This window comes from Solea solea, chromosome 20, assembly GCF_958295425.1.
Source record: "Solea solea chromosome 20, fSolSol10.1, whole genome shotgun sequence".
Classification (NCBI taxonomy): Eukaryota; Metazoa; Chordata; class Actinopteri; order Pleuronectiformes; family Soleidae; genus Solea; species Solea solea.
This window is the reverse complement of record NC_081153.1, coordinates 6748960-6775781: the sequence shown is the minus strand read 5'-3', so window position 1 is coordinate 6775781 and position 26822 is coordinate 6748960. Positions and strand designations below refer to the sequence as shown.

Sequence of the window (26822 nt, the reverse complement as noted above, 5' to 3'; positions counted from 1 at the left end):
AATGACTTTTGTTTAAATACACATTTATGAAGTTGTGCAGTGTCGGGTTTCTCTTTAGACGTTCTATGCAGTGATTTTGTGATATATAAATGCATTTTATTTGATATATAGTATAACACTGATATAAAATCCTGTAATTAAGCCTGGTGCTCAGTTAGTAACAACATGTTGTACTTGTTGAGAGATAAAAGTGTTGTGACCACAGATTTATGCTCATTATCATAACTTTTAGCTGCTTTAACGTCACTTAGGGTGGCAAATTAAGATGAGTGTCTTTTTATTTATATATATTTAATATACCTACATTTAAAATGTCTTATAGTAGAGAAAAAAGTAAGTTGGAGGATTTGCTAAATGATATAATTCAGCATAATTTCTCGGTTAGTTCACCAAATCAGTTTATGTGTGACGTGATTCTCTTCATCTTTTAAAGTTATATGGGGTAAAAAACCAAAGTAAACTGATAATCTAGATATGTTTAATAAGAAGCTCTGTTTCAGTCTCTAAATGAACCTGAAGATGGACATATTTATTTTCTGTTATGCTAGAAAACAAGCTGTAATCTGATACCTGTTACAGGAGTCGATTATGAAATCCAGGATCCTTAATCTCGAGTCCCGATTCCTTCATCATCTTCTTCTTCTTCTGCTGATTCTTCGTGAACACGAAGCAGAGTTTCCACTCAAATCAGAGCATGTTGACCGAACGTGAAACAGACGTTGTGATGTGTTTGCATCTTTTCATAGAATTGACACTCGACTACTGCAAATAAGAGTTGGTCACAGCATTTATTTCCATTTTCTGACAAAACTCCACACGAAAAACAAACTGGAGACCAAACTGAAAAAAGAGAGATCCTTCTGTTTTATTTCATTTTTTTTTCCCTCTTGTATCTGCTGCTGTTTGGCAGGTTCATGTATGTGCTGTGTCTTATATTTCCATAATTCACTTGACTTAAACAATGAAACTTGAGAGAAATCTCTTTTTCCGTGGACACAGAAAGATTGTGGGGTTTTTATTTAGTGAGAGTAAAGAGGAGAGGAAGCGGGCGGTGAGCGTTGGGCGGGAGGTTTATTACGGGGGGACGGAGGGATTGCACGGAGTTCACAAACAGACAGATAGACGGACGAGAAGGGGCGGGGTGAAGGGAGGAGTGTGAGAGAGAGAGAGAGAAAAAGGAGGAGAGGTAGGAGGAGGAAGAAGAAGAGAGGGGAGAGAGTGGGCTTTGTCATGTCCGAATGAAAACAAGCAGCTCTCAGACCCACTCCAAACTTAAAAAAAAGAAAAACATTTTTACGCACAAGTTTGTTATTTAAAAAACACCCAGTCGTCTATTAGAAAACAACAACAACGCAAGCAGAAAAAAAAACACACGCGCAGGGAGGAAACAAGGGTGTTAAGAGAGCATGTGACCTTTTTTGTTCCTGCCCTGTAGAGGGCGTGAGCGAGTGAGTGAGTGAGTGAGCGGGTGTTGCTGTTTTATTGGAGAGATTGATTCTTTATTGACAGACGAGGAAGAGGGAGGAGGGAGGATGGCAGTAGAAGAAGACTGGCAGTGAGTTAAGTAGAAATAGAGGGAGGGAGAAGTAAAAGAGGAGGAGATGGCAGTGATTAAAGAGCTGGACGTTTCTCTGGCAGGGAAAAGGACAGGAAAAATAAAAGGAGGGAGAGGAGACGCCACTCGCCTGCCAAAACGTGGCAATAGAGAGTGGAGACAAGCTGCCGTGTTGTCGTCCTGCTTTGGCGAGGTCGCAGGGGAACAGTCGGAACTTTTTTGACGTTGTAATCTTTAATCGTTGTAGTACATAATAACAAGCAAACAGTGTAAGTGGCAGAATAACGCTGTGGTGATTTTGGATAGAAAATAATAATAAAAAAAACGGGACAGAGGGAGAGAGAGAGAGAGAAAGAAGAGAGGGAAGATTCACAACGCCGCTCCTCCCCCATCCTCTCTTCCTCTGTCGTTGGTCCTCTCATCATCTTGGCGTTTGCTTTTGTTTTGTATATTTCTTTAGGACATGATAGAAGATGGAGGAGTAAACATAGTTTCATGTACAGTGTGAGGATGGATGGAGGGTAGGAAGGAAGGAAGGAAGGGAGGACAGAGAGATAGGGGTTAGAGAAGGAGGGATGAGTTCAGGGGACGGGGGACGACGGAGTGAGAAGTAAATGATGCTTTGATAATTTAATAGTAAGTCTCTTTTTCCACCCAGCCTGCAGAGAGAGAGAGAGGAAGAAAGAAGGAAAACAAGAGAAAAGGAGACAGAGAGAATAGTTACCTACCAGAGGAGTAACATTTTACAAGAAATGAAGCAGCGTGTGTGCAGACGTGTGTGTGTGTGTGTGTGTGTGTGTGTGTGTGTGTGGTGTTTTGCGTGTGGTTGTACCTCCAGGGTTTCGGCGAAGGATGAGTTTTCGGATCTCATCGTAAACAAAGATGAGGAAACTGTACGGGAACGCACAGAACCACCAGCTGGGCCTGAGAGAGAGACAACGAGAGACAACGAGAGACAACGAGAGACAACGAGAGACAACGAGAGACAACGTGAGCGGGACGATGACTAAAACAACTGTGATTTATGATTTTATTGTGTTGATTCACTCTTTGAGTGAAATGTGTGACGTGACTCACTTGAGTGGGTACATCCGTAGTGCCACGTCCATGCCAGGGCAGTAGGACAGGAAAGCAGCCAGAGCTGTTTCCTCAAACAGGCCAAAGATCAAAATCTTATTCCTGCAAGAAAACAAATGCAAGTTGAAGATGAGAATAAAAGACATGGAGGGATATCGAGGATTTCAGATTCTGTCGTCCTGGTCTATAAATACAGATCTAAATGTATGAATGTAGTGGGTTTTAAAATTGACTGTAGAATCTATAAATCCAGCATGTGGGTTTGTGTGAACTGCAAACGCTGCCTGGAGAGGACAGACGAGGACAATAAAGACAAGATGGAGGGGAGAGAAGCGACCAAACATAGCCTGGAATTAGGGCCATAAATTAAAGGTGTGTCAGAAAACCCTGACTTTCAAGTGACACCTAGTGGAGACTGGAGGGAACTGCGACAACCACAGACAGTTAAGACATCAGATCAGATGTCTGCGCTGATTTGGTTCATTTTGGTTCCACGTCACTGTTTCTTTTTTCCTTTTTTTTCCCAGATGATGTGCATGGTTACTCACTTCATGCCCTGCTGGAACACAGAGTTACGCCTTGTCTTGCAGATGATGACATCTGCCCACTGCACCACCACGATACTGACGAAGAATGCCGTGTGGCAAGTGAACTCCACGATCTTACGCTGCTCGTAGGTCTGCGAGGACACAAGAATATGAGGTGTGATTCTCAAGGCAACACACGTCTCTGGATATGTATGACATGTACAGTGTGGGATCATTCTTACCCACTGCTGCCCGTAACTGTCCTCCAGGTCGTTGTTGGAACGATCGTCCCAGTTGAGCCGGATGCCGACGAGTGTCGACGGCAGAAATCCATTTTCGGCCATGATGACGAAGTAGGCGAAGAAACCGCCCAGTGCCTGGATCATTCCTGCAGAATCACACAGTTTGAGCTTTAAATTAAATCAGTTTAACCGGAAAGAGTAAAATCCGATATATTTCTTTGTGGGGACACAGAGTCAGTCTGCGTCTATTTTCTTCAACCCACTGTTCTCTGTGCTGACGACTGCATGTTAAACGACAAACATGGGACCTACCAATCTGTCCGTAGGCGATGCTGATGAGTCTCTCATTGACCAGTTTGTCTCTCAGTGGGTTCCTGGGCTGACGCTTCATGATGTCGCTCTCTGCTGCTTCGTAGGCCAGAGAGATGGCTGGTACCTGACAGACGAGACAGAGAGAATGTTGTTGTTTTTCTGAATGTTAAACATTATACACGTTACAAGATGCCTTCACAACAAATACATTATGTTCTTTGTCCATTGAATTTCTCTGCCTCTCTGTTGTTTATTGTTCCTTTGATGCTTTTAAATGACTCGAAATGTGCATTTCAATAGAACCCATTTACTCTTGAGAACATTTCAGTGGCGGTCCCACACTGCCCCCTAGTGTCCTTTGTCCATACTACATTCAATCGACATAAGTGCTGGCTTTTGATTCATCGTTTAAACCTGTTAACGCTCATATGAAGCACAGGTTAGATTTAGGAGATTTCTCCTCATCTCTTTCACTGTTTAAATAAATATTGTGAAGTCTGTTATTTCATGCATGACGACAGAGGTTTGCAATGCTACTATGTTATATCAGCAAAGCATGAACATTCTGGCTTCTTTTATTCATTCTAGCTGAACATTCAGCCACCTGAGCACCTGCCTGCCACGTTTGCTGGTTGAAACTGTGAATGCATGAATGCATGAACGTTCAAAGGAAAACATGCTGCGCATGAGTGGACACAGACATGTTAGAGCAGCGAGTGTGCTGCCATACGTGTATGTGTCTGGCGTCTCTGTGTTGCCACTCGCTTCACTGTATGCGTTTCTCTCACCATGTCAGTTCCCAGGTCAATGCAGAGGATGGTGATGGTGCCCAGGGGCAGCGGGATGTTGACCAAGATGAAGAACAGGAAGGGGGTGATCTCAGGGATGTTGCTGGTCAGCGTGTAGGCGATGGACTTCTTCAGGTTGTCAAAGATGAGACGACCTGTGGAGACAAACGTTAGTTCCATACGATGAATTTTGTCCTCGAGTTAAAATGTTTAAACTCCGCCTTGTACCCCGCCTTTATTTAGGTGAGGTTTTATGTGTGCATCTCAAGTTAGTGAAGAGAGAGGCTTTTCATGAAGTGACTGAGGAGATGGACGACCAGGTAAGTTCTGAAAATCTGTGTCTTGCTTGATTCAAGACGTGAGTAACGCAACATGAAAAGTCACCTCGCGTCCTCTTCTTCACAGTCTTCACAAACACAATCTATCACGTTGCTTTTCCTTTTACCTTCTTCTACTCCTGTGACGATGGAGGCAAAGTTGTCGTCCAACAGGATCATGTCGGCGGCTTGTTTGGACACGTCTGAGCCGGATATTCCCATGGCAACGCCAATGTCAGCCTTCTTCAGGGCGGGGGAGTCGTTCACACCATCACCTGTCACAGCCACGATGGCACCCTGATGAAAAAAGAGCAAATAAGATAGTTTTAATTTCCATTTGGACGCTGAAACAAAAAAAAAATAAAAAAGTCTTTCATGACAATCCATTGTTTTCACAGGTACAGTACATATGTGTGAACCTGTCTATAAATATGTGATAATTAAAGTACCTGTCTCTGGCAGCCTTCCACAATGATGAGTTTCTGCTGAGGCGAGGTTCTGGCAAAGACAATCTCTGTGTGATTCTTCAAAATATCGTCCATCTGGTCCTGGGAAAGTTCTTTCAGATCTGTGCCGTGGATCACACAGGCCTTGGCATCCCTGCACAACAAAGAACAGGCAAATTAGTTGTGTCCTTACATATAAACATAAAACTGCAGCTAAATGATGTTTCCTGTAGCTCACCTGGGGTTGACCTGGCTGACGGGGATGTTGAGGCGTGCAGCAATGTCTTCCACTGTCTCGTTGCCCTCGGAGATGATGCCCACACCCTTAGCAATGGCCTTGGCTGTGATTGGGTGGTCACCGGTCACCATAATGACCTGAAAAATAAGAGGAGGAACAGGTGAGAAGAGAGAAGGACAACAGCAGAAACTTAAGTGTAGAAAGAAAGAGGAATAATTAAGAAGTTTTCATAGGACCACAGCCTTCACATTTAGGAGGGTGCAATGATCTGCTCTCACCATCTTGGTGACCTCTGTCTCTACCTAAAGTACATTCCAAACATTTACTAAAGGCTAGGAAAACCAATTAACTTTTATTTTAAAGCTATTATAAACATGTAAGAGCATTCGTGTGGGTAGTGCATTCAATGTCTGCCAATGAAACCTTCTAAATGTTACACACTGGACATTTAAATGTCAGGTTTGAACAGCCGCCCACCTTGATTCCGGCAGAGCGGCATTTGCCCACGGCGTCAGGCACGGCGGCGCGGGGCGGGTCAATCATGGACATGAGGCCGACGAAGCAAAGGTTGTCTGTCTGGAAGTTGACGTCATCTGTGTCGAAGGCGAAGCCTTTGGGGTACTTGTCCTCTGGCATGAACCCGTGACAGAAACCTGGAGGAGTTAGGAAAGAAGAAAGGATTAAGAATGAAACATGAGGAAGTGACATGACGAGGCTATAAGATTACAGATTTATTATTATTCCAACTGTTTAATTATTTACCCAGTACTCTCTCTCCCAGTCCTCCCAGTTCCAAATAGGCGTTTTGGAAAGCCTCCTTCAACTCATCGTCCATGGGCTGCTCCTTGCCCTGCACCATGATGGTGGAGCAGCAGTCAAGGATCCTCTCTGGAGCTCCCTTCATCACCAGCAGGTAAGGGCTTGTGGTTTCGTCCTCTGTTTCGTGAATCGAGAGCTGATGGGGGACAAAGTGTCAGCATCACAACTTGTTCCTAGTTTCAGTCAATGTTATTGCGAGCCGGTGACAGACCTGATACTTGTTGGTGGAGTTGAAGGGGATCTCGGCCACCTTCTTGTTCTTGTCCCTCATGATCTTGACAGCGCCACATGACAGCTCGATGCACTTGAGCAGGGCGGACTCTGAGGCGTCTCCGGCCACCTCACGCTTCAGGATGGGCAGTGCATCCTGGCCGGCCTTGAAGACGGCGCGGTTGCACAGGGCAGCGATGCGAGCCAGAGACACCCATGTGGGGGAGCTCTTGTCGAATGAAGAGCCTAAAAAGTGTTGGGGGGAAACAAAAAGAAAAGTTATCTCAAGTATCTAAATCTGCCATATACCTTTGGGGGTTGCTGAAAGCCAGCAGTGTTCAGAACTGAATAAAACCAATGAATGAATCTAAAAACTGTACTGCATCAACAGTGATGTGATGTAATGCTGATCACTGGTTTATGCAACGCCATAACATTCCTGTTACCTCACAGGATGACGGTGCTTTAATGGAAGCAGGAGCGAGTAGAAACTCTCACCAGATTGATCCTCAGTGGTGTCGGCCTCGTGGATCTGGTTGTCGAACCACATGTGGGCCACGGTCATCCTGTTCTGGGTCAGCGTCCCCGTCTTATCGGAGCAGATGGTGGAGGTGGAGCCCAGAGTTTCCACGGCCTCCAAGTTCTTCACCAGGCAGTTTTTGCGGGCCATTCGTTTAGCAGTCAGTGTCAGACACACCTGAGAGAGGAGAGACCAAAGCAGAGGAGACGGGAGACGGCAGAGGGGGGGAGGACAATATGACAAAAGTAGAGAAAAAGAAACAAATCAAAGGAAAACGAGAGAAAGATAATTAGCATTTAAGTTGTAAACTAAAGAAACAAATGAAAATCTCCAGGCTGGAAAAAACTGCCAGTAAGTAGACAAATCTGTTAATTCGAACATTTCCAGACATCTGAGAACTAAACCACCTGGAGATGTTCATCCTGTTTATCCTTCAGCAATATGCACTATAAATCCTGCCCACGCATGAACAAAACAAAAACACAGCCCAACAAGCGATGCAGAGAAAACATGAGGCACAAACGAGTGAAGCAGCAAAGCCAAGCAGCGGTGCATCATCATATCATCATGCCAAATGCGGCATAAACCACGAGACAGACAGAACTAGCAAAGGCCAAGCAGCGGCCAAATTCAGTTCAAGGTTATTTGCCTAATGTAATTACATTAGCTAGCCGTTGTCATTGCAGACGGCACCACGATAGAGCGAAACCTAGGGAGGAAGACGGAGAGAGAAACAGATACACAAACACATATGGAGGAGGTTGCTTTTAAAAAGAGGGATGGAAGCAGAGATACACAAACATCACACCACCATCACTACAAATACACACACTGACAAACACTAGAATGTTAAAGCACATAAATACAAAGATATACAAGTGCACAATAGAACAAACACAACAACAACGGACAACAGGAGGAAGCAGAGGGGAAAACAAACTGCACACATGATGAGACGGAAAGCCACAACACTCTTTAACACACGTTTACTGTACACCAACACAAAACACACTCTCAGACATGAGCGAAACTGCAAACTTTTCATAAATATCTGATCTGGATTACATTTACCATTGGAAGTGCAAGATAATTAATCACAATATTTACAGCGGTGCAGCTTTTTTTTAAGGAATAAAACTTAATGATAAGAGTTGTGTGCTGTTTTGATACAAAGTGAGCGCCTTCGTGTTTGTGTTTCATGACACTTGCGCTGTTTGGGCATCGCTGTGTCAAAAAATAACGTATTGTTTTCTGCCTTTGTGTAATTAAATATACGAAAATATCATTTTACCCAAGTCTGCACAAACACAATAGAAACTGAGAAGACACAAGAACACATATAACACATAAATACACAAAAGCACAATGGAAAAGGACAGTGGCTTAGTGGAATCACATAGAAAACCTGGTAAACACACACTTCCTGTTTCTCTCTAGCAGATAAAAAATTGTTTTATTTCGTCCTCAACTATTCACCTCAAAAACCCCAAACACACACACACACACACACACAGAATAACAGCTTTTTATTTCTCCACCAACTCACAGTGACTGTGGCCAGCAGTCCCTCTGGTACATTAGCCACGATGATTCCAATGAGGAAGATGACAGCCTCCAGCCAGCTGTAACCCAGGATGATTGACAGGACGAAGAAGGAAACGCCCAGGAAGACGGCCACGCCTGTGATGATCTGGATGAAGTGCTCGATCTCCTTGGCAATGGGCGTCTGAGGAGCAGGAGAAAGTAACAAACTGAAGGCACTGAAGCTCAGATAACTAAAAACAACAGTTTTTTTTTTAATAAGAAATGTTTTCTGTCTTGTTAATGAACATATTACCTTGCCGGTCTCCAGTCCTGAGGTGAGGGTGGCGATGCGGCCCATCACTGTACGATCACCGGTGCACACAACAATACCACGAGCAGTTCCTGTAAACAGAGAGTGAAGAGTGCAGTTCTTATAGAAGTAAATATTTATCTTTAATAGTTTATGCATAAAAAAGAGGAAGAAAGAGTAAAATTGTGTAAGAAAAGATGAATGAATGGAGGCTGGAAAAGGCTATGAGGGTTTTAAGTAGGCTCTGGATGTAATGTAACATTAAGTCCATGAGAGGGCGCTGTGTTCTGTTCTTCTTCTCATCTACCATCGTGAGCAACATAGTGCCTGGGGTTATTTGCCCTTTCCAGTAAGACAAGGTGAAAAAAACAGGTACAAGGTTACATGGGGTCACACTTTGAGTCATGATCAGCTTCCTCTGCTGTCCAGTGATGTCACAGACTGCCGAGTCATGATCAAAGCAAAGCAACCTGTGTGTGTGGCGTCTTTATTTGCAGAACTATCAGAGCGCTGAACCAGAACAATACAAACATACTCATGCAGCTATAATGTATGAGTGAATACACACACACACACACACACACGCACACGCTCGCTCGCATGCACGTACACAGATACTGTTTATGGGTTTTTGGACGGAGACAGTAGAGATGGTGAACTTACCCTCGACACAGTTGGTGGAGAAAAAGGCAATGTTACGGGTTTCCAGGGGGTTGTCATGGGTACAGTCAGGTGACCTGGTCTGAGGCTCTGATTCACCAGTGAGGGACGAGTTGTCCACCTGGACAGAGCAGGAGAAAGTGAGTAAATGAAAGAAACAGAGGTACGTAAATAATATGACATAAGACAATATAAGAAGAGGTTTGTAGCTTCTGGATAAATCAGAACTCCAAAAGGATTCAGGCTACAGTTCACTGTTTTAATTCAAATGTTAAATATCTGTCAACTTATCAGAAGGTTTCCAGAAAAAAGATCGGACAACTGTCACTCATACTATGTTTCTGACAGGCCTCTGAGGTGCCTTCTGTCTCTTTAATGACAGGAGTGTGTCTGTGTCTCACCTTGCAGCCGTGGGAGGAGATGACGCGGAGGTCAGCGGGGATCCTGTCTCCTCCCTTCACCTCCACCAGGTCTCCTGCCACCACCTGCTCGGCATTGATCTGCATCTTCTCTCCCTCACGGATCACCAAGGCTTGCTGGAAACACAGAGAGAGAGAGAGAGAGAGAGAGAGAGAGAGAGAGAGAGAGAGAGAGAGAGGGAGGGAGAGAGAGAGAGAGAGAGAGAGAGAGAGAGAGAGTATTACAGTAACATTACAGTAAAATAATACTGTTTTTTTTTTTTTTAAAGCTAGCTTTATAACATTTCAAGCCTCTGTGAAAATACTAGTTAGAGAAAGTTTATATTTGGATTTCTTCTTGCACAAGCTTCCTGTCTAAATAAAATGTGGGATGCAAATGCAAAAAAATTTAAAACAAGCTCTGCCAAAAAAATGCACCCCCTGTTTATTTTATTTTGTCAAGAATTTGGGATAAAATAGTTGTGCTCATGTTATATTTGGATGTCTTCTTGTATATGAGAGTTAATTTCACACGTGTAACAAGCTTTCTGGCTAAATAAAATAGGGGATGCAAATCTTGGCAGCAGTAAAACCGACTCTGTCGAAAAATGCACCCCCTGTTTATTTTATTTTGTAGAGCATTTGGGATAAAATGGTTGTGCTCATGTTATACTTGGATGTCTGCAACAATGTCTAATGTAACGATGTCTAGTCGTTACTAATTGGAGAAGATAAACACAGATAACATTGAAAAAAACATTAAAAAAATAAATAAATGGAATGCCAGAAACTACCACCTTTTTACAAAATTGCAATTTTTGTTAGTGTATGTGTGGATTTTAATTAGTACCTGAGGGACCATGTTCTTAAAGGACTCCATGATCTTGGAGCTCTTTGCTTCCTGGAAGTAGGAGAAGCAGCCGGTGATGATGACGACAGCTGACAGCACGATACCTAAATACAACTGCAGAGGCAGAGAGAGAGAGAGAGAGAGGGGACAATGAGACTTTAATGCACGACACTAATTAAAGCCACTTCACCTTTATCAGGAAAATATGTCACATTAGATGACGAGGAGAGAGAAAAATAGACCACAGGGGAGACATAGAATAAAAGTGTGAGTCATCACTGAGCCTTTGAGGAGAGTGAGAGGAAAAAAAGCTATTTCAGGAAGTTGACGCTCCTGTTACATTCAAATTCTGGAAATAACACAAAGTTTGAACCTGTCACTTCACTGTCTCGCTGTAGAGCTGTCAAACACAGACCTCGAGGCTGTTCATCTGTGTTCTGTCTACTCTGTTTCAGTGATTTTATGACTTATGCAGCCACAGTTACAAGGATTCAATCCCTTCCTGTACAGGACTCACATCTACTGTATGCCCTGTTCCACCACAGTGTGATTGTATGTTTTAGGCGTATGACACAGCCTTGTCACTCAGCATGACTCTGCTCTCTGACCTGACATCAAACAGGGCTGACCCGTGAACACCCTCCTCTCACCTGCACATGAATAACACCAGGGGTCTCATGCTCCCTGTGGTGGACACTAAGAGGAAGGTGTCAGTGAAAAGCACGGCTGCCTGGCACGACTCAACAAAAAACAGATGACATGACCCTGACACAGCATTATCCCTCAGGAGAAGTGGCTCAGGATATTGGTTTCTTCAGGAACATGATGTGCTGGAGGATAGAGAGCCCACACCTACCTATACTGTAGTAGTGCTGTATATACACTTACACTCTGTTACTTGACTATACATTAATTTGGACTATAGTTTGAAAACAATACTACTGACAGAGTGTCATCTCAGCTGTCTTCTACACCGGCCTGTTGTTTATTGTTATAACACAAATTTGCCAAAACCATCCATGCAGCTGTGAGATCAACCACCATGCGGTTTATATAATCTGCACTCACATCCTTGACTCGCTAGTACTTGGTCACTGCTCCAGTAATGTGCAGTTTAAATAACTCTAGCCTCTAATCTGTCATATATTTTTCAGTTTTGAGAAAAAGAGGTCACACAAGGCATCATGTTCCTTGAGACTCATGTTCTCTTTAACAGAGAAAACACACATAAAACAAAGCTAAGCAGGTTTAAATTCGAATGTAACTAAGAATCATGCAGGTGGATGCAACAATGAGTATGAGTTATCAGCACCAAAAAACCTCCGTCTGTCCACTACACTCCTGCTTATACTTACGTTATCCCCAGCGGGCTCATCCTCTGTGGCTGCCTGGATGGCGTAGGCCAGAAAGCAGAGGATGGCGCCGATCCACAGCAGGATGGAGAAGCCACCGAACAGCTGGCGACAGAACTTGACCCACTCTGGGGTGGTGGGGGGTGGAGTCAAGGCGTTGGGGCCGTCCCTGGCCAGGTACTCTGCTGCCCTGGCATTGGTCAAACCCTTATGACGGGCAGAGGGATATGGGGAGGAAAAGAGGGAGGATGGGTTAAAGGGGCAAGCAGAGAAAGTGTTAAACCTTTGGTAACAGTGACTTGGACAAAAACTTACCTGAACAATATCAGTGTTGTATTTCCGGCAAACCTCCTCCACTGACATTTTGTGTTCCATCTGCAAAGAATGAAAGAAACAAAAAACTGTGAAGCAGTCTTAAATGTATGTATTTATTTAGTTATGTATTTATCATAATCCTGAAATGAGTCTGCACGTTCTTTTGAACCAGCTCATATACTTCCTTTACACAACAGGATTCAATTGTAAGATAATACAAATCTGGCACACACCACCTGTGTGTACCACAACTGTTAAACACTTGCAATGAAATACTACATCTCCCTCATGTCTGTTTTGAAGAGACAGATTAGTTTACAGCTGGATCGTAGGTCTTTAAATGCTGGAGTGAAGCCAGGTAACACTATCAATGATCCATCTGCTCAGCTCGGACTGTTAAAAAGGCTTTAAGTTATTCTGTGTGTGAAAACTAACAGCTCTGCTGACTTTAAATGGGATTTCTTACTACTGCAGTATTTGATGCTTCAGCTTCTAAGGCAAGTTATGTTGCAGGAAATGCCCTGAATGAGGAAAGGAAGCAGAATACGTACTATGGGCACTTCCTTCTTCAGGTCATCCAGATCCTTGCCTCCCTTCCCCTTCTTGGGCGACTCCTTCTCATCCTTGTCCTGCGTGGTGGCCACGCGGTAGCTGTCCGACCGTCCATACTGTTGACACACACACAAAAGATCAATAAATATGGTCCTGTCAAATTAGTGTTAAACAATTCAAATTCCTATTACAACTTAATGGCAATAGAGCAACCAACAGCTTGAAAGAAGTGACACATACTGTATTTTAAAAAGTTACTAGAAGGTACAACTTCCTTGCTCACTTTCTGGTGGCTCTTTCCACCAGAATGCGACAACTGTCCTCCATTTGTGATACAGCATCGGAGAGTTGGAAGAATCTCTCAACACCGTTTGGTTGTCGTGACATCACTTCACGTGGTTTTTTCACTCTCAAACGACTGATGCAAACAACACGAACGTTGCATCATCACCGGATTTAGATAATTCACTTTGCACTGCAGAAAGGAAATAGTGGTCATCTCTCTACAATTGATCTAATACGAATACGTAATAGAACGTGCTTGGCTTCCCAAATCCAGATTTTCTTTCCACGTTTGGACGCAGTCAAAATGTCTTGATTGAGATGCAAACTTAGCCGCAGAGCCCTGGTGAGAGAAGGGGGAACTCGGCACTTCCTGATTAGATTTGGCATCAGCGGAGCTCAGGACTTTTTCAAGGGCTGCACTTCAAATGCAATTTGCACCACAGCTATTTAAGCTGCTGGCATTCAGACCAAAGAGAACACTGCTGTGTCTGAGAGGAGCAGTCAGGAAAGAGGGTGATGAGGGGAAAATGAAGGGCCAGGATAGCGAGGGGGGAAAAGAGAGTGTGTCAATGTGTTTGTGTGTATGAAGCATGAGGAGACATGTCTGTCAGTATGGTATTCAGTGGAGCTCTGCCTAAACCTGTGTAACTTTGTTTGTCAAGTATTTGCAGTCGATAATATTACACCCCTAATAACTAATTACTTACAGTATTTGATCACATATTCTCTTAAGTTAAAGGTTTCTACATCTTAAAGGGCTTCACACAGGAATGTGCACGATTAGCTGAGTTAATAATTAAATGTCGCCACCCTTCTTAATCAACATTCCTTGTATTTTCAGAAATACAAGACAGATAAATAATCATCAATGTGCTTTGAAAGTACAATGCTGATTATATGATGTTATTGTAGCCCCCCCCCCCGACCGCTGTCCACAGATGTTGTAAACCAAAACATTACATTACATTACATGTCATTTAGCAGACGCTTTTATCCAAAGCGACTTACAATAAGTGCTTTCAAACATTTGGGTACAAATAAGAACTAGAAGTAAGAGCTTCAAGTAAGCCAAACTATGAAGTGCTAGTCATAAGTGCGATGTTTACGTTTTTTTTTTTTTGCTGTCGTCTTAGTCAAGGTAGAGTCGGAAGAAATGTGTTTTTAGTCAGCGGCGGAAGATGTGGAGGCTTTCGCTGTCTGGATGTTGATGGGGAGCCCGTTTGGGAGCTAGGACAGTGAACAGTCTCGAGTTCTGCGAATGCCTCTGCGATTCTCTCAGTGAGGGGGGAGCAAGCCGGTTTGCCGATGCAGAGCGGAGTGGGCGGGCTGGGGTGTAGGTTTTGATCATGTCCTGGATGTAGGCTGGACCGGATTTGTTTGTAGCATGGAACGCAAGCACTAGAGTCTTGAAGCGGATGCGAGCAGCTACAGGAAGCCAGTGAAGGGAGCGGAGGAGCGGTGTAGTGTGGGAGAATGTTGGTAAGTTGAAGACCAGTCGAGCTGCTGCATTCTGGATGAGTTGCAGAGGTCGTATGGCACACGCAGGGAGACCAGCCAGGAGGAAGTTGCAGTAGTCCAAGCGTGAGATGACAAGAGCCTGGACCAGAACCTGTGCCGCCTTCTGGGTTAGAAGAGGCCGTATCCTTCTGATGTTGTGCAACATGTATCTGCAAGATCGAGCTGTTGCAGCAATGTTGGCAGTGAGGGAGAGATGTTCATCAAGTGTCACACCCAGGTTCCTTGCGGTAACACTGTAGTCATGTGGGACAATCTATTGATTCAGAAAATTTAACTCATATTGAGGCATCAGAAAAGCCTAACAGCACTAATAATGCGAACATTATTCTGACAGCTGCTAAAAAAAACTACAACTGCACTCTGCAAACCAATATGACATAATTTACCCGCAGGTGTGATCAATTATGATAGTTCTTGGGTTGTTTTCTCACAGTCGACTTGTCTACATTTAAAACATGAAGCAGAAATACATGAGCTTTTTCGAAGGTGACGCTACTTTGCCCTTTAGCTCAATGTCAGCCTAAAAAATATTGCTCCGTTGAGGTTTCACATGCTAGTAATGATGTGCTTAGGTGCGTTTCTAGTCTGCTCCGGGGGGGGGATTACTACCTTTTTTTCAAATCACAAGTTTTCACAGCATGCACCAACCAGGATGAACATCCTGAAGGTCTCTAGCAAAGAAGTGAAATGTCAGCCAGCTGCTCAGCTTAGCGCAGCATCTCCCATGGAAACAGGTAAATGTCAGAATGAAAGGCAGGATGTGAGCAGTCCATGTGAAACACAACCTGCTCTAAATTTGTTGACATTCATATTAAATGAGTAAGGCATACCACATTAACTGCACTGTAAAGTGAAGTTAGTGCTTCAAATCTGGTGAAAAGAACAATTAAATAGAAAATCTTTTATCATGATTGACAGCTAAATATCTACAAGGATTCAACTGCCCATTGTTTTGTCCCATGAGGCAAAAAGAGAAGCAGAAAAATGTAAAATGTCAACTGTAGCCCAGCGGGAAAATATACTGTAGATTCAGACGAGGATGGCGAATGACTGTGTTTTTCAAATTATAGAGCACACTCATCGAGACAACTCATTATATGCTAATTGGGTGTAGGATGCAAAACGAATAAAGTGAAGTGTGGGTAATTGAAAGAATCCACTGCTGGAGGAAATCTCTACGATGTCGAGAATTTAAACAGCCTGTTTAACCTCATGACGTCCACTCCACTTTTACTTTCAGCTAAACTAAAATCAGCCGAGTGCACTTTCTACCGCAGACACATTATGACTTGACACCATCAAGCAGATGTTCACAGCTGTGCTGCCCAGATACAAATTCACATATTGAGAGTCTGATTCTGTTTGACCCTGCACGATGAGAGGGGATGACGGATTTATTTTGGGAAAGCTCTTACATGGATTAGTCCAGACAGGGAGGTTTTACACTGATTTGATGGCTGGTCCTCTTGTCTAACACCTGTTTTTATAACCCCTGGATGAAAAGATGACTACAGACAACAAGTCTCCCAGTACAGTTTTTTCCTGTTTTACATCAGAGTGTGATTTAGGCCTGAACTTTGACCCACAGCATATGTACTCTATGTGGAAGATTTTGACAAATTGTAATATGACAACAAGTCTTACCACCTTTCACTCTGCTCTCTATAGCTGTGTTTCTATACAGTACTGGAAGTAATTCTTGTTCCCTTTAGAAATAGTACAAAAATAACCAGCCTCATCTGTTCCATTTTTTAGCATCCTTCCTGGGGTACCAGAGTAAAATGGTACGACAGTCACTCCCTTGGGACCGGTGTAAATATCCCATGACAGTCTATTCTCATATACAAAGCAACAAACTGAGCAGGAGACAAAGAGCTGCTGGATGTTCTCCTCTGTTGTGTTGCGTTCAATGTCCTGCACCTGTACAAGGTCAAGCTACAGAGTGTACCTCGCTGACATGGCCATTGGGAACACAACCCACAGAAACACAGATACAAAATGTCGTACCTGTTTCTAAGTGGCGTAACTGGACAACACGCCTGGCGAGATGTTAAAGTTGACTGAATACTGTGTACAACTTAATTTGTCTATATCAGTATTCCATCATTTCCTGAACTAAACCATTGTCAGACACTTGCTGACCAATGTATGAAAATCTCATATTTTAGCAGCTATAACAGCGTTGACATGGAAAATTAACATTGGTAATTTTGCACATTTGTATACTTAAGCATTTTGTGCATTCAGTTTACAGTGTGTAATACACCTTAGTTTTTAGTCCATTACGACTTGACTGCATACCTGATGATGTTTCCATGCTGTTGTCTTTTTGTGTGAATGTGTGTGTACATATTTATATGCGTTTTATGTGTGTGTGTATGCCGCCATTTGTTAGGAGGTGCATAGTTTCCCTCGGGCAGTAGCTCGCAACAGGCCGTCAGATTACTGCTGTTTACTACACTGACAGATTAACCCAGTGAACAATAATAATCCCATCTCAATCACCCTTTCTCTCCCTCTCTTTTTCTCCGTCCCATCGTCTCTCGTTCATCCATATTCATTCACTTACTGGCAACATTGATTCCTTTCTTTCAAGGGCATAAATGCACTGAATATATTTGAATTAATTGCAATTGACACAAAGACAAGAGAGGAAACACCTAGTGTTAACCAGTCAAATCAAAGCAACGATAAAAAGCAGCAAAAACGGGCATGACCACCTGTTCTGCTCTCTCACTACTTCATATCCTTTCCCTGATGCTCACACAGCCATTCAGAACGATGACTGCAGAGGTGGCAAGGCCATTGACTCAAGCACGTCAACAGACCCTTCACAGTTCTGCAGCATTGAAGACGTATGGAGACGCCGTCGAGAGGACAATACACCTGAACTGCACGCTGACAAATGCAGTGAACACATATTTCATGTCACTGCTGGAAAGAGAAACCATGAAATCAATGATGCCTGCTCTGTTTTTCATCTGCCTCTGGCTACATACGTAATTATTTCAGCCTTTCTTCATTTATTTTCTTCTTGCCTAAAGAGCACTGGGCTCTAATGAATCACACACATGGGGCACAAATGTCACAATCACTTGTGAATATTTTACTGGATTAAACAAATATGAGCAGGGTGAAATCAAGAAAATTGATTTTTGATAATCATCAAGATCAACATTCACCTCACTGCACGATACCACTTTTCTTTTCGACAGCCGATTTCTGAATCAAACCAGAGGTGTAAGCTACTTTTCTATGTATTGAATTCATGACTACTGCGGGGGGTAAAAAACAAGTTGAATGTCACCGTTTGTTGGACAAAACAAGACTGATCTGCAGAAGTCATCATTATGAGGGATCCAAAAAACGGCTTTCACAATTTTCTGGACAAAACAACACATGGATTAATCAAGCAAAGATTAATAAACAATGCTAAGAATAGTTGCAGCCCTTCTGTTTAATGTACATGAGTATAACCTTCAATGCCACTTAATACAAAATAGATTATCTTTGTCCAAGTTACTGTTTTGTTACAGATTGTATAACCTGAGGATGTTTCAGCAGCATCCACGTTTCATATACAGATTTCAGATTGAACAGGTCGACATTCTGCAACACAGAACCACCACAGGTGTGGGGTCGGCTGGATTAGCCATTTTTAATCTGCTGAAATCAATGGTCCAACCTCAGACATCAAACAGGCACATTTAATCAACGGAAACAAAGTCCTGTAGATGCATAACTAATTAATCTTTGGTTAAAAAATAATAAATTCAACAAATTAAAGGAGGTAGATACATATCTAAGTATGACTAAAATGAAAGTGTCCAATCTTATGATCATAATGTGGCATTTTAAGATGAGCTGTAAGATATCTTTAATTTTTTTTTTGGATTAGTATCTCGAAGACATAGATTGTTATTAGTAGGGATGAAGAATGAATTTTATCAAAATTGCAATATTTGTTAAAGCCAAAATGTGTGTCTAAATATCCTTTTAGATTAAGTATTGTCTTGATCTACACACATCTTATTCAAGAGAACATCTTTGTTTTTCCCAGATCTGCACAAATATCACACAGTAATAATTTTAAATATGTTTTTTGAATGAAAATGAGAATAATGATGACCATTCCCTCTAATATTGTGAATCATATCCACTTGCAATTAAATATTTATCCACAATCGTTCAGCCCTACTCATTAGTTTCCATTTACCACATATGTTTGGGCCGTTTTCTTTGGTATTCAGTTCAGTTCCTCTTTGATTATGCCATTGGTTAAACAAAACCGCTCTGGCTCTGAACCAATTGGTATTTGGCCAATTTTCCAACTAAATCTAATAATGTTAAACTGACCAAACTGTCATTTTATTTTTATTTTTTTTTTTAATGCAGGAACTTCAGGAGTTTCATAGCTGTTCTGGTGTCACAGTGGATCATAGTGACCACACAAGTATTATCACACAGATCAGTGGCCAGACTGACCTAGAAAATACTGATGGACTGAGACACACACACACACACACACAGACACACACACACACACACACAGAAACCATAAGAGGAATCCTCCCACATCTGTCACACCCTTCACCCTAGCACTTTGTTGACATTCTCCTCCCTCCAGGCTGCCCATCTGTCTCCCTGCTCTCTCTGCTTTGACCTACTCATCTGCACAGAGGTTTAATCACGAGGAGACAGTCTGTGCCACATTCACGATGAAGACTTTGTAATAAAGATGATGCTGTCTTTAAGTACGTGCCTTTCCATATAAATAAAATCATTTTATGGCTTGATTGGTTGAAAAATCTGCATAGATGAAGGCTGGGTGCGAGCAAACACTTCTAACAAGGCACGCCATAGATTTTGTGCTGCTTCTCCACCATTTAGCAGCATCTCACCTCCTACAGTGCTTGAGAGTGCAATAGAAAATGGCAGTTTTTGATTGATGACATCGACTTTCAGTGGCATAATGGGTGGGGGGATGCAAGGTTCCCTAGCAACATCCAATCCAATGGCTCCATCGAAATAACTGGAGGTCAAACGTGGTGGAGGTAGAAGGCGTTGGAATTTTCTAATGATGTGCCTCATGTGAAGGTGTGTTATGTAATACTGTTGCTGTGGTCAGTGAGCAGTGACGTTTCACTCTCTTTGACAACCGGTTATCCTTGACGCCCACAGTGACTCTCTTTATTACCGCTGTTTCAGAATCAACAGAATCAGTGGTGTTTGAAAACCCTGATCAGTCATTAGTAGTAGTATGGATCCGCGCTATAGACGGAAGCTAGTGGCGGACGAGAGGGTGAGAGTCTGCACTGATGAGATATTGACGAACTGGAACAGTGATACAAAACGGAGTCCAGGGCCAAAAGGACATATAGGGTGCAACTAGAATCACATACGTGAGGATGCAGCGTGCGTGGCAGAACATAAACAGATAAGTGATATCCAACAGTGATGTGCTGTATCATTTTGTTCACGATAATTACGGTACAGTAGATCAATGACTGCTGCTGCCGTGTTTCCATCGTGGTACGGTTTGGTTTGGTAAAGTACGGTACACTTTGGTATGGTAAAGTCCTGGGTCAGGCTTGCGTTTCGACTAAGTATAGTACCTTTATTTGGTAAGTGGAGTGTGGGCTGTTCCTGATGGCCAAATCAGCGAGATAAGTAGCGTGATGTTGTTATTAAGTTATTTTGGAACTATTTTTAATGGAAATGCAAAAAAATACTTACTGTACCAAAACAAACTGATTCACTTGATGGAAACACGGCATATGTTTCTACCACCTAAAATCCTTGAATTTCTTTATGCAGTTTGGTGAGGGAGTGACAGAAACTTCAGTGTTCTATCAGACATCTACTGCCAAAAACATTAAAAGATGCATTCAAGGAATCTTGTAACTAACCAATCAAAGGCCTGCTGCTAATGCCACCTTCTTTCTTCTTCTTTTTTATTGCACTGTACCACAATTCCTTTAAAGGGGACATATTACGCAAAATCAACTTTTTAACCATTTTAATACTTATATTTGGGACTCTGGGGGCCCTACCAGTCACCAAAGTGTGGAAAAAGAATACTCCGTCATGTTTTCGTGGTCCCCCTTAGTGTAAGTATAGGCGATAAAACACTCGATGTTGAATTCCCTGCGTTTATGACGTCATAATGCGCATTTCACCGCGAATGTTACCGCCCCACCAGTAAGTTTACTTCGAGAGCTCCACCTTAGCTCCACCTTGTCCCTGCGAGAGTGCAGGCGAGGGAGGAAGAGCGGTATTATGTCAACGCAGAGGGACAAGTGTGCTGTTCGTGGCTGCACAGTGGAGCACAGTGTTTTACACAAACTTCCACAGAGGATTTGATATATGAAGCTAATGTGCCGGATAAAGTCAGCAAACGTGTGTTCGTGTGTTCGCACTAGACTGCGGCCAGCGGTCGCCGTATTTAGTCAGGGGACGTATTTCACCGACGTACAAACACACACGTTGTTAAGAAAAGGTCACATAGAGCTCATAACTGACCATTCTGACACGTCCTAATTAAACATATTTGTTCAGTACGTCCTCCATGACCGGAGCACAGACTCAGTCTGATACAATCACATATACACTGGCGATCAGCGGTGCTGCACTCTCTGTGCAGAGGTGCTGCACTCTCTGTGAAAATCAGCTGATCGCCAGCGGCGAGCCGCCTAAACGGCCGCTGTATGCGACTGATCGCCAGCTCCGGTGCAGACCGGTGACTATGCTCCGGAGACCTCGCCACCGCGGCACCGCTGATCGCCAGCGGCGAGCGGCGAGCTGCCTAAACGCATACAGCGGCACCGCTGATCGCCACCGCGGCGAGCCGCCTAAACGGCCGCTGTATGCGTTTAGGCAGCTCGCCGCTCGCCGCTGGCGATCAGCGGTGCCGCGGTGGCGAGGTCTCCGGAGCATAGTCACCGGTCTGATACAGTAACATACAGCGCCAGCTTATGCAGCTCGCCGCGCGCCGCTGGCGATCAGTGGTGCTGTTCCTAAGTGTTTTTAACTGATTAACAGTTCGGCACTGTTCGGCTCGATCCTTATGTAGAACGTCTCTTCCTGTGACGGCACTCTGGCTGTTTTCTGCGCACGCTGCCATGTTGATATTGTCAGAGAACTAGTGGAGGGAGGGGGAGACGAAAAGAGCTGTAAAGCGCTGTAACGAGGACAAATCAGAAACCCCCTGGAAGAAGTGGGTGTGTGTTTGCCTGTGTCTCATTTGCATATAAAGGGACCATGCATGAAAACCGAGCGTTCTGAAAGGGGCGGGCTTAGCAAGGTTATTGAACTGCTATGATGCTTCATCCTTATGGTATTTTGACCAAGGCATGTCACTGACATGTTCATTAGGACACCAGGGAACTATTTTAATGGGGGAAATAGGGTATAATATGTCCCCTTTAACATTTTCATAATCTGTTCAACTAAACTAATGTTTCCTTTAGTTCTCTGAAATTGACCTGCACAATGTAAAGTGTGCGGATGGAAATGGAGCCACTACAGTGAAGAGACATTGTGATGCTACTACTGCTGCATGAACCAACATCTTCATCATGTGTGGATTAGACACCATGAGTGAGTGAGAGCCTCCCCCCTCTGACACTCACACAGTCACAACACGCACAATCCTTTCTCCACTGCCATTGGCTCTGCCTCTGAAGCTTCTGCACCCAGTGTATGATGGGATATCAGATCATGCATTTCTCCTTGTATATGTCTTTTTCTCCTTCAGTGTGCATTGCTCCATTTTCTTATCTGACTCTACAAGTGCTGCTCCTTCCTCTGTGTCATCCCTGCACATGAGCAGCCAGTGTCCCACCACATCCCCTTGCATTCTTCACAGCTCCTCCATCTTTCCCAGTACTCACCCTTCTCAAGGTGACTCACCACAAAGGCATCTCCCTTTGCCTCTCAGCTGATATCAGTCAGTTTAAAGACTATGCTCAGATTACTGCCACATTGTTAAATTCTGATTCAATACAGATCAGATATGACTTACACTAAATACCGGATATATACACTCACTGGCCACTTTATTGGATGCACCTCTTTTTTTAAATTAAATCTCTAACAGGTCGATCACATGACAACAACTCCAGCATCAGGAATGGGGAACAAGATTTAAAAGACTTTGTTTGGCACAACTGTTGCTGCAAGACAGCCTGCTCTAGTTTACAACAAACATTGGTCCAAACAAAATAGAAAATATCTGGTTCAAAATTATATAGAATGCAAAAGAAACTCAAATTACCACAGCACGACAAACACTGAAGCAGTAGGGCAACTGGTGCCAGTCTTGCCACTTTATAAGGTCTCCTCTGTACCCAAAAACGTATATCCACTATAAGATCCCATTTGGAAGTCACAATAATTCTGTGTCTCCACAACCTTGATAAAAATATAAATGAAGTCTCTTCAGTCTGGTAATTGGAAATTGTCTCAGTTGGTTTTGCTTAAAACTTGGCCCTGCTCCCTGTGAGGTCAGACGACCGACCTTCGCATCATCTCCTCTTTTCACCCACCAACACGATACTTGCCCCCAGCAGTGACACCACGCATCAATTGATTGGACCAGATCAATTTGGCCCTGCAGCCTCGTCAACTGAACCTACCTCAGACTTTCCCCCATCCCCCCCGCCAACGCCCATTTCACCCAAATCTGCTCTTACTCCTCCCAGCCGGCTGGCAAATCATGGGAGTTTCCACTCCCGCCCCACACGCACCATCCTCCTTTGCTCTTTTACAGAGTTGTACGTGTCTCTCCCTCTGGCGATTTTGCTGGACAGCATTTCAGACCGTGACAGAGCTGGCTAAGTTTCAGCAACTTGGCCTTTCTCATCCCAGCCTCCCCCCTCCTCCTCCTCCTCCCTGAACCTCAATGTGGAGCAGAGGAGAGACCCATCATACTCCACTAGCAGGGATGTAGCATGACACCACGTAGAAATGGAGCTGAAGTTGTCCTCCAGTGCATGTTAGGCAATTCATAGGCTCGACATCACACAACAACTGATACTATAATGCAAACACAATAAATACAGAGTTGTAAAACCTCAACCCAGAATATGGACACTGGATAAAACTTTACTATAATAGTGCAACCGGATCACAACGGTGGATTTTTATGATAAATTACATCATGACACCTAAATTTGGTGGCCAAGTCAGGATGTCCTCCATGACCGCATGGTTTACTGAGGTTTTTGGGGAGTTAAAACCAGACAGTGGAGGCGTTGGTTGTGTCTACACTCATGTTCCTCTGGGATTATACATTTTCATGAGTGTGTAGGGGTAAAAGCAGGATTGGGCATCACTGAGGGACCATTTTGACGCACTTGTCTGTGTCCTCTTGTGCTTTTCCAGACCAGAGCTGCCTCTGAGCAGAGCAGCACCATCAATGACAGCGAGGGGACTGCACTGTCGCATTATGTAATGTTTGAATGAGCACCAAATGCTCAAATCCAAGGGGGGGGTCTACATGGTTTTCAATCCCAGCCCTGATCATATAATCTACCTGCATATTTCCCACTTCACATTCTCATGTGTATCATATTATTAATCCCAGTGTTCTCTTTTGTAAGGACTATAACTGACAAGAAACACACACACACAGTATTTGATGATGAGGAGTTGCTGCAGTCAGACTTGGATCATCAACGTGATTATTCCGCAGTCCAGGCTGCGGATTTTCACTAGCAGACCCTAACAGCGCCTTATGAACACATGATTGCATTTATATGATTTCATGCTGTCTGACTATAATCGTGCACTTATTCCCTGGAGCAACTGCAGCTCCTGGCAACAGATTTAATAATAAATGTGTTTACTTTGAATCATAGCTGGATAAATGCCGTTTTCATTTTTTTTGTTCTTATAATAAATGCAAAGAAATGAAATGACGTCGGTAATTATAAACTGCATGGGCCTGCGTCGATCTGATTTGGCACAGTTACTCGTTACACTACGTTTCCCCATCATTCTGCACTAATGTGGTGTATTGAATGGCTTGTAACTTAAAAACGACTGAGTTGTGTTTTGATTTTAATCATGATGATACTAATGATGTGAATGTAAGGCGTCCATTTTGTGCCTCTATGGTTCAAATTGAAACTGTGAAAGTATCCACGCCCCCCCCCCCCCCGTGAACGTGCACTAATATTATGCATATTTCATTAATTTCCTGCTTTTTGTTGTTGTTCTGTGGTGAAGGCAGAAACACATTAAACGTGAATTTGACTCGGGAGTGATAGGACGATTACGGTACCGTTACTGTAACGCGTTACCGCCCTGCGCCGGTTCTATAGACTCTACTTTGGCGCAGGTTTTCTCCGAAAAGGAACGCACAAAAAGCGGGTGTACAAAAACTGTAAAGCGTTCTACGATATCAGCGTTGAGTTAGCGCAATAAAAAAAAATCAAAACATAATTTAACCACTTTCCTTCTTAGAGGGAAAAAATAGACCCTGCTGTGTGATTGTCAGTGGAAATCACACACATTTTTCTAACAGTTTGACAGATAATGATGCATTCAATGTCACACGTGTCTTCCCCGTTTAACGTTGCACCGCTAACTGCACCTAAACCCGACATTCTTTATCACGTTTAGAAGCTAAAGAGAGTTCGAGAAATGTCTTTCACTTACCCCCATTTTGGCGTTGTCAGTCGGGTCTCCTCAGGTAAAAGTGAATCTCTATAACCGGAAGAGTTTGTTTAAAAGGCGGCCAAAAACTGTCTGATAAAGAGAAGGAAAAAACTAAAATGGATCCCTTCAGATGACAGCTATCTCTGCGACTAAAACAACGTAAAATCCTACAGTATTGTGTGTTTCCTTAAGAGGAGCGGGCATAGAAGGGGGACTTGACAAGGCAGCGTTTCATGGAGCACCTTGGCGGGGACTGTGTTCAGCTGGAAATGAAAAAATGTCTTATTTTAACCGGCATTAAAGGTTGAAATGACATGCAGCCTCCGCTGCTTCTCCACCGACCGTCTCCCAAATGATGCCGCTGGAAAGTAGAGCCGGACCGGAGGCTTCTTCTTCGGATGCAGTCTCCCTCCGCGGGTGCGCGCAGGCCGGCAGGCCACCGCAGCGCGCAGGGTTCCCTGCGTTGTGGCTCCGCGGAAGAAACCAGGGCCAGACAACAAATCCGCATTAGACTGCTGCAGCTGCCTTTATAATGCACCAGAAAGACAGGACAAACATTAAATACAGTTGTCAGTTAATTAGTACACATTTGTAATTAATACAAGACAGAACAATTAAGAAGACTTCTTAAGCCTTAATAGGTTGATTGCTAAATTAGTGATATGAAAGGATATACATGAAAATCTGAATACATTATGTAAGTGGGAAAGTCAGGGGATCAAGTGCTACAAATCTATCATCTGAGGAACATAACTATCCATACATAATAACATTATAATACAGTAGTATGTGTTTACATAGATTAGATTTAAAAAAAGAAAATAACAAAGGCAAGAAAAGGCAAGACACCACTGTATATAAAGTATATAAAGAATACCTTCCACGGTGCAGATATGGGGACTTGAAAATTACATCACTGCAGCATGAACTGAATGAAAACAAAGAAACAATGGTAAGAATGTGATGTTATTAAGGGTCGTCAGAGCGAAACTGGAGCTTCAGACATTTTATTTCTGTCTGAACCACCTGCTGTGGAAGATTAGATAGTAATTCTGCTGTTATTAGAACCTTTAAATGGAGCAGGGGGGGCTATGTATAGTGTGCAGCTGCCACACACACACACACACACACAACAAGAGCTGGTAAAACTGGTATTATATTTACAATGGTTTCACATTAGTTCGATAAGTATCAATAAGCATCATACTGTAGATATTCAAGTTTAGTCTATGCTAAAATTTACTCTACAACGTTAGCCATCATAGGGGACAATTTACTCGTGAGTGACTGGCAAACACTTACATATACAGTTCTACACAGTTATGTTGGAATGCTTTAGCAAAGC

At 43.2% G+C, this 26822-nt stretch overlaps 1 protein-coding gene across 1 annotated transcript; it reads right to left on the bottom strand.

Annotated features, from left to right (window-relative positions):
- Positions 1–769: 769 nt before the first annotated feature.
- On the bottom strand, positions 770–25846 carry atp1a3a (ATPase Na+/K+ transporting subunit alpha 3a). Its single transcript, XM_058618652.1, has 23 exons — positions 25478–25846; positions 13012–13128; positions 12461–12520; positions 12149–12352; positions 10794–10907; positions 9947–10081; positions 9549–9666; positions 8889–8977; positions 8598–8777; positions 7030–7228; positions 6533–6777; positions 6265–6457; positions 5980–6155; positions 5503–5639; positions 5268–5418; positions 4947–5115; positions 4502–4656; positions 3714–3837; positions 3402–3547; positions 3181–3311; positions 2633–2734; positions 2388–2479; positions 770–2214 (listed from the first exon to the last, which is right to left on the bottom strand). Exons 1-23 carry the CDS (start codon positions 25481–25483, stop codon positions 2186–2188), a joined length of 3072 nt encoding a protein of 1023 aa, XP_058474635.1. The 5' UTR covers positions 25484–25846; the 3' UTR covers positions 770–2185.
- Positions 25847–26822: the final 976 nt, after the last annotated feature.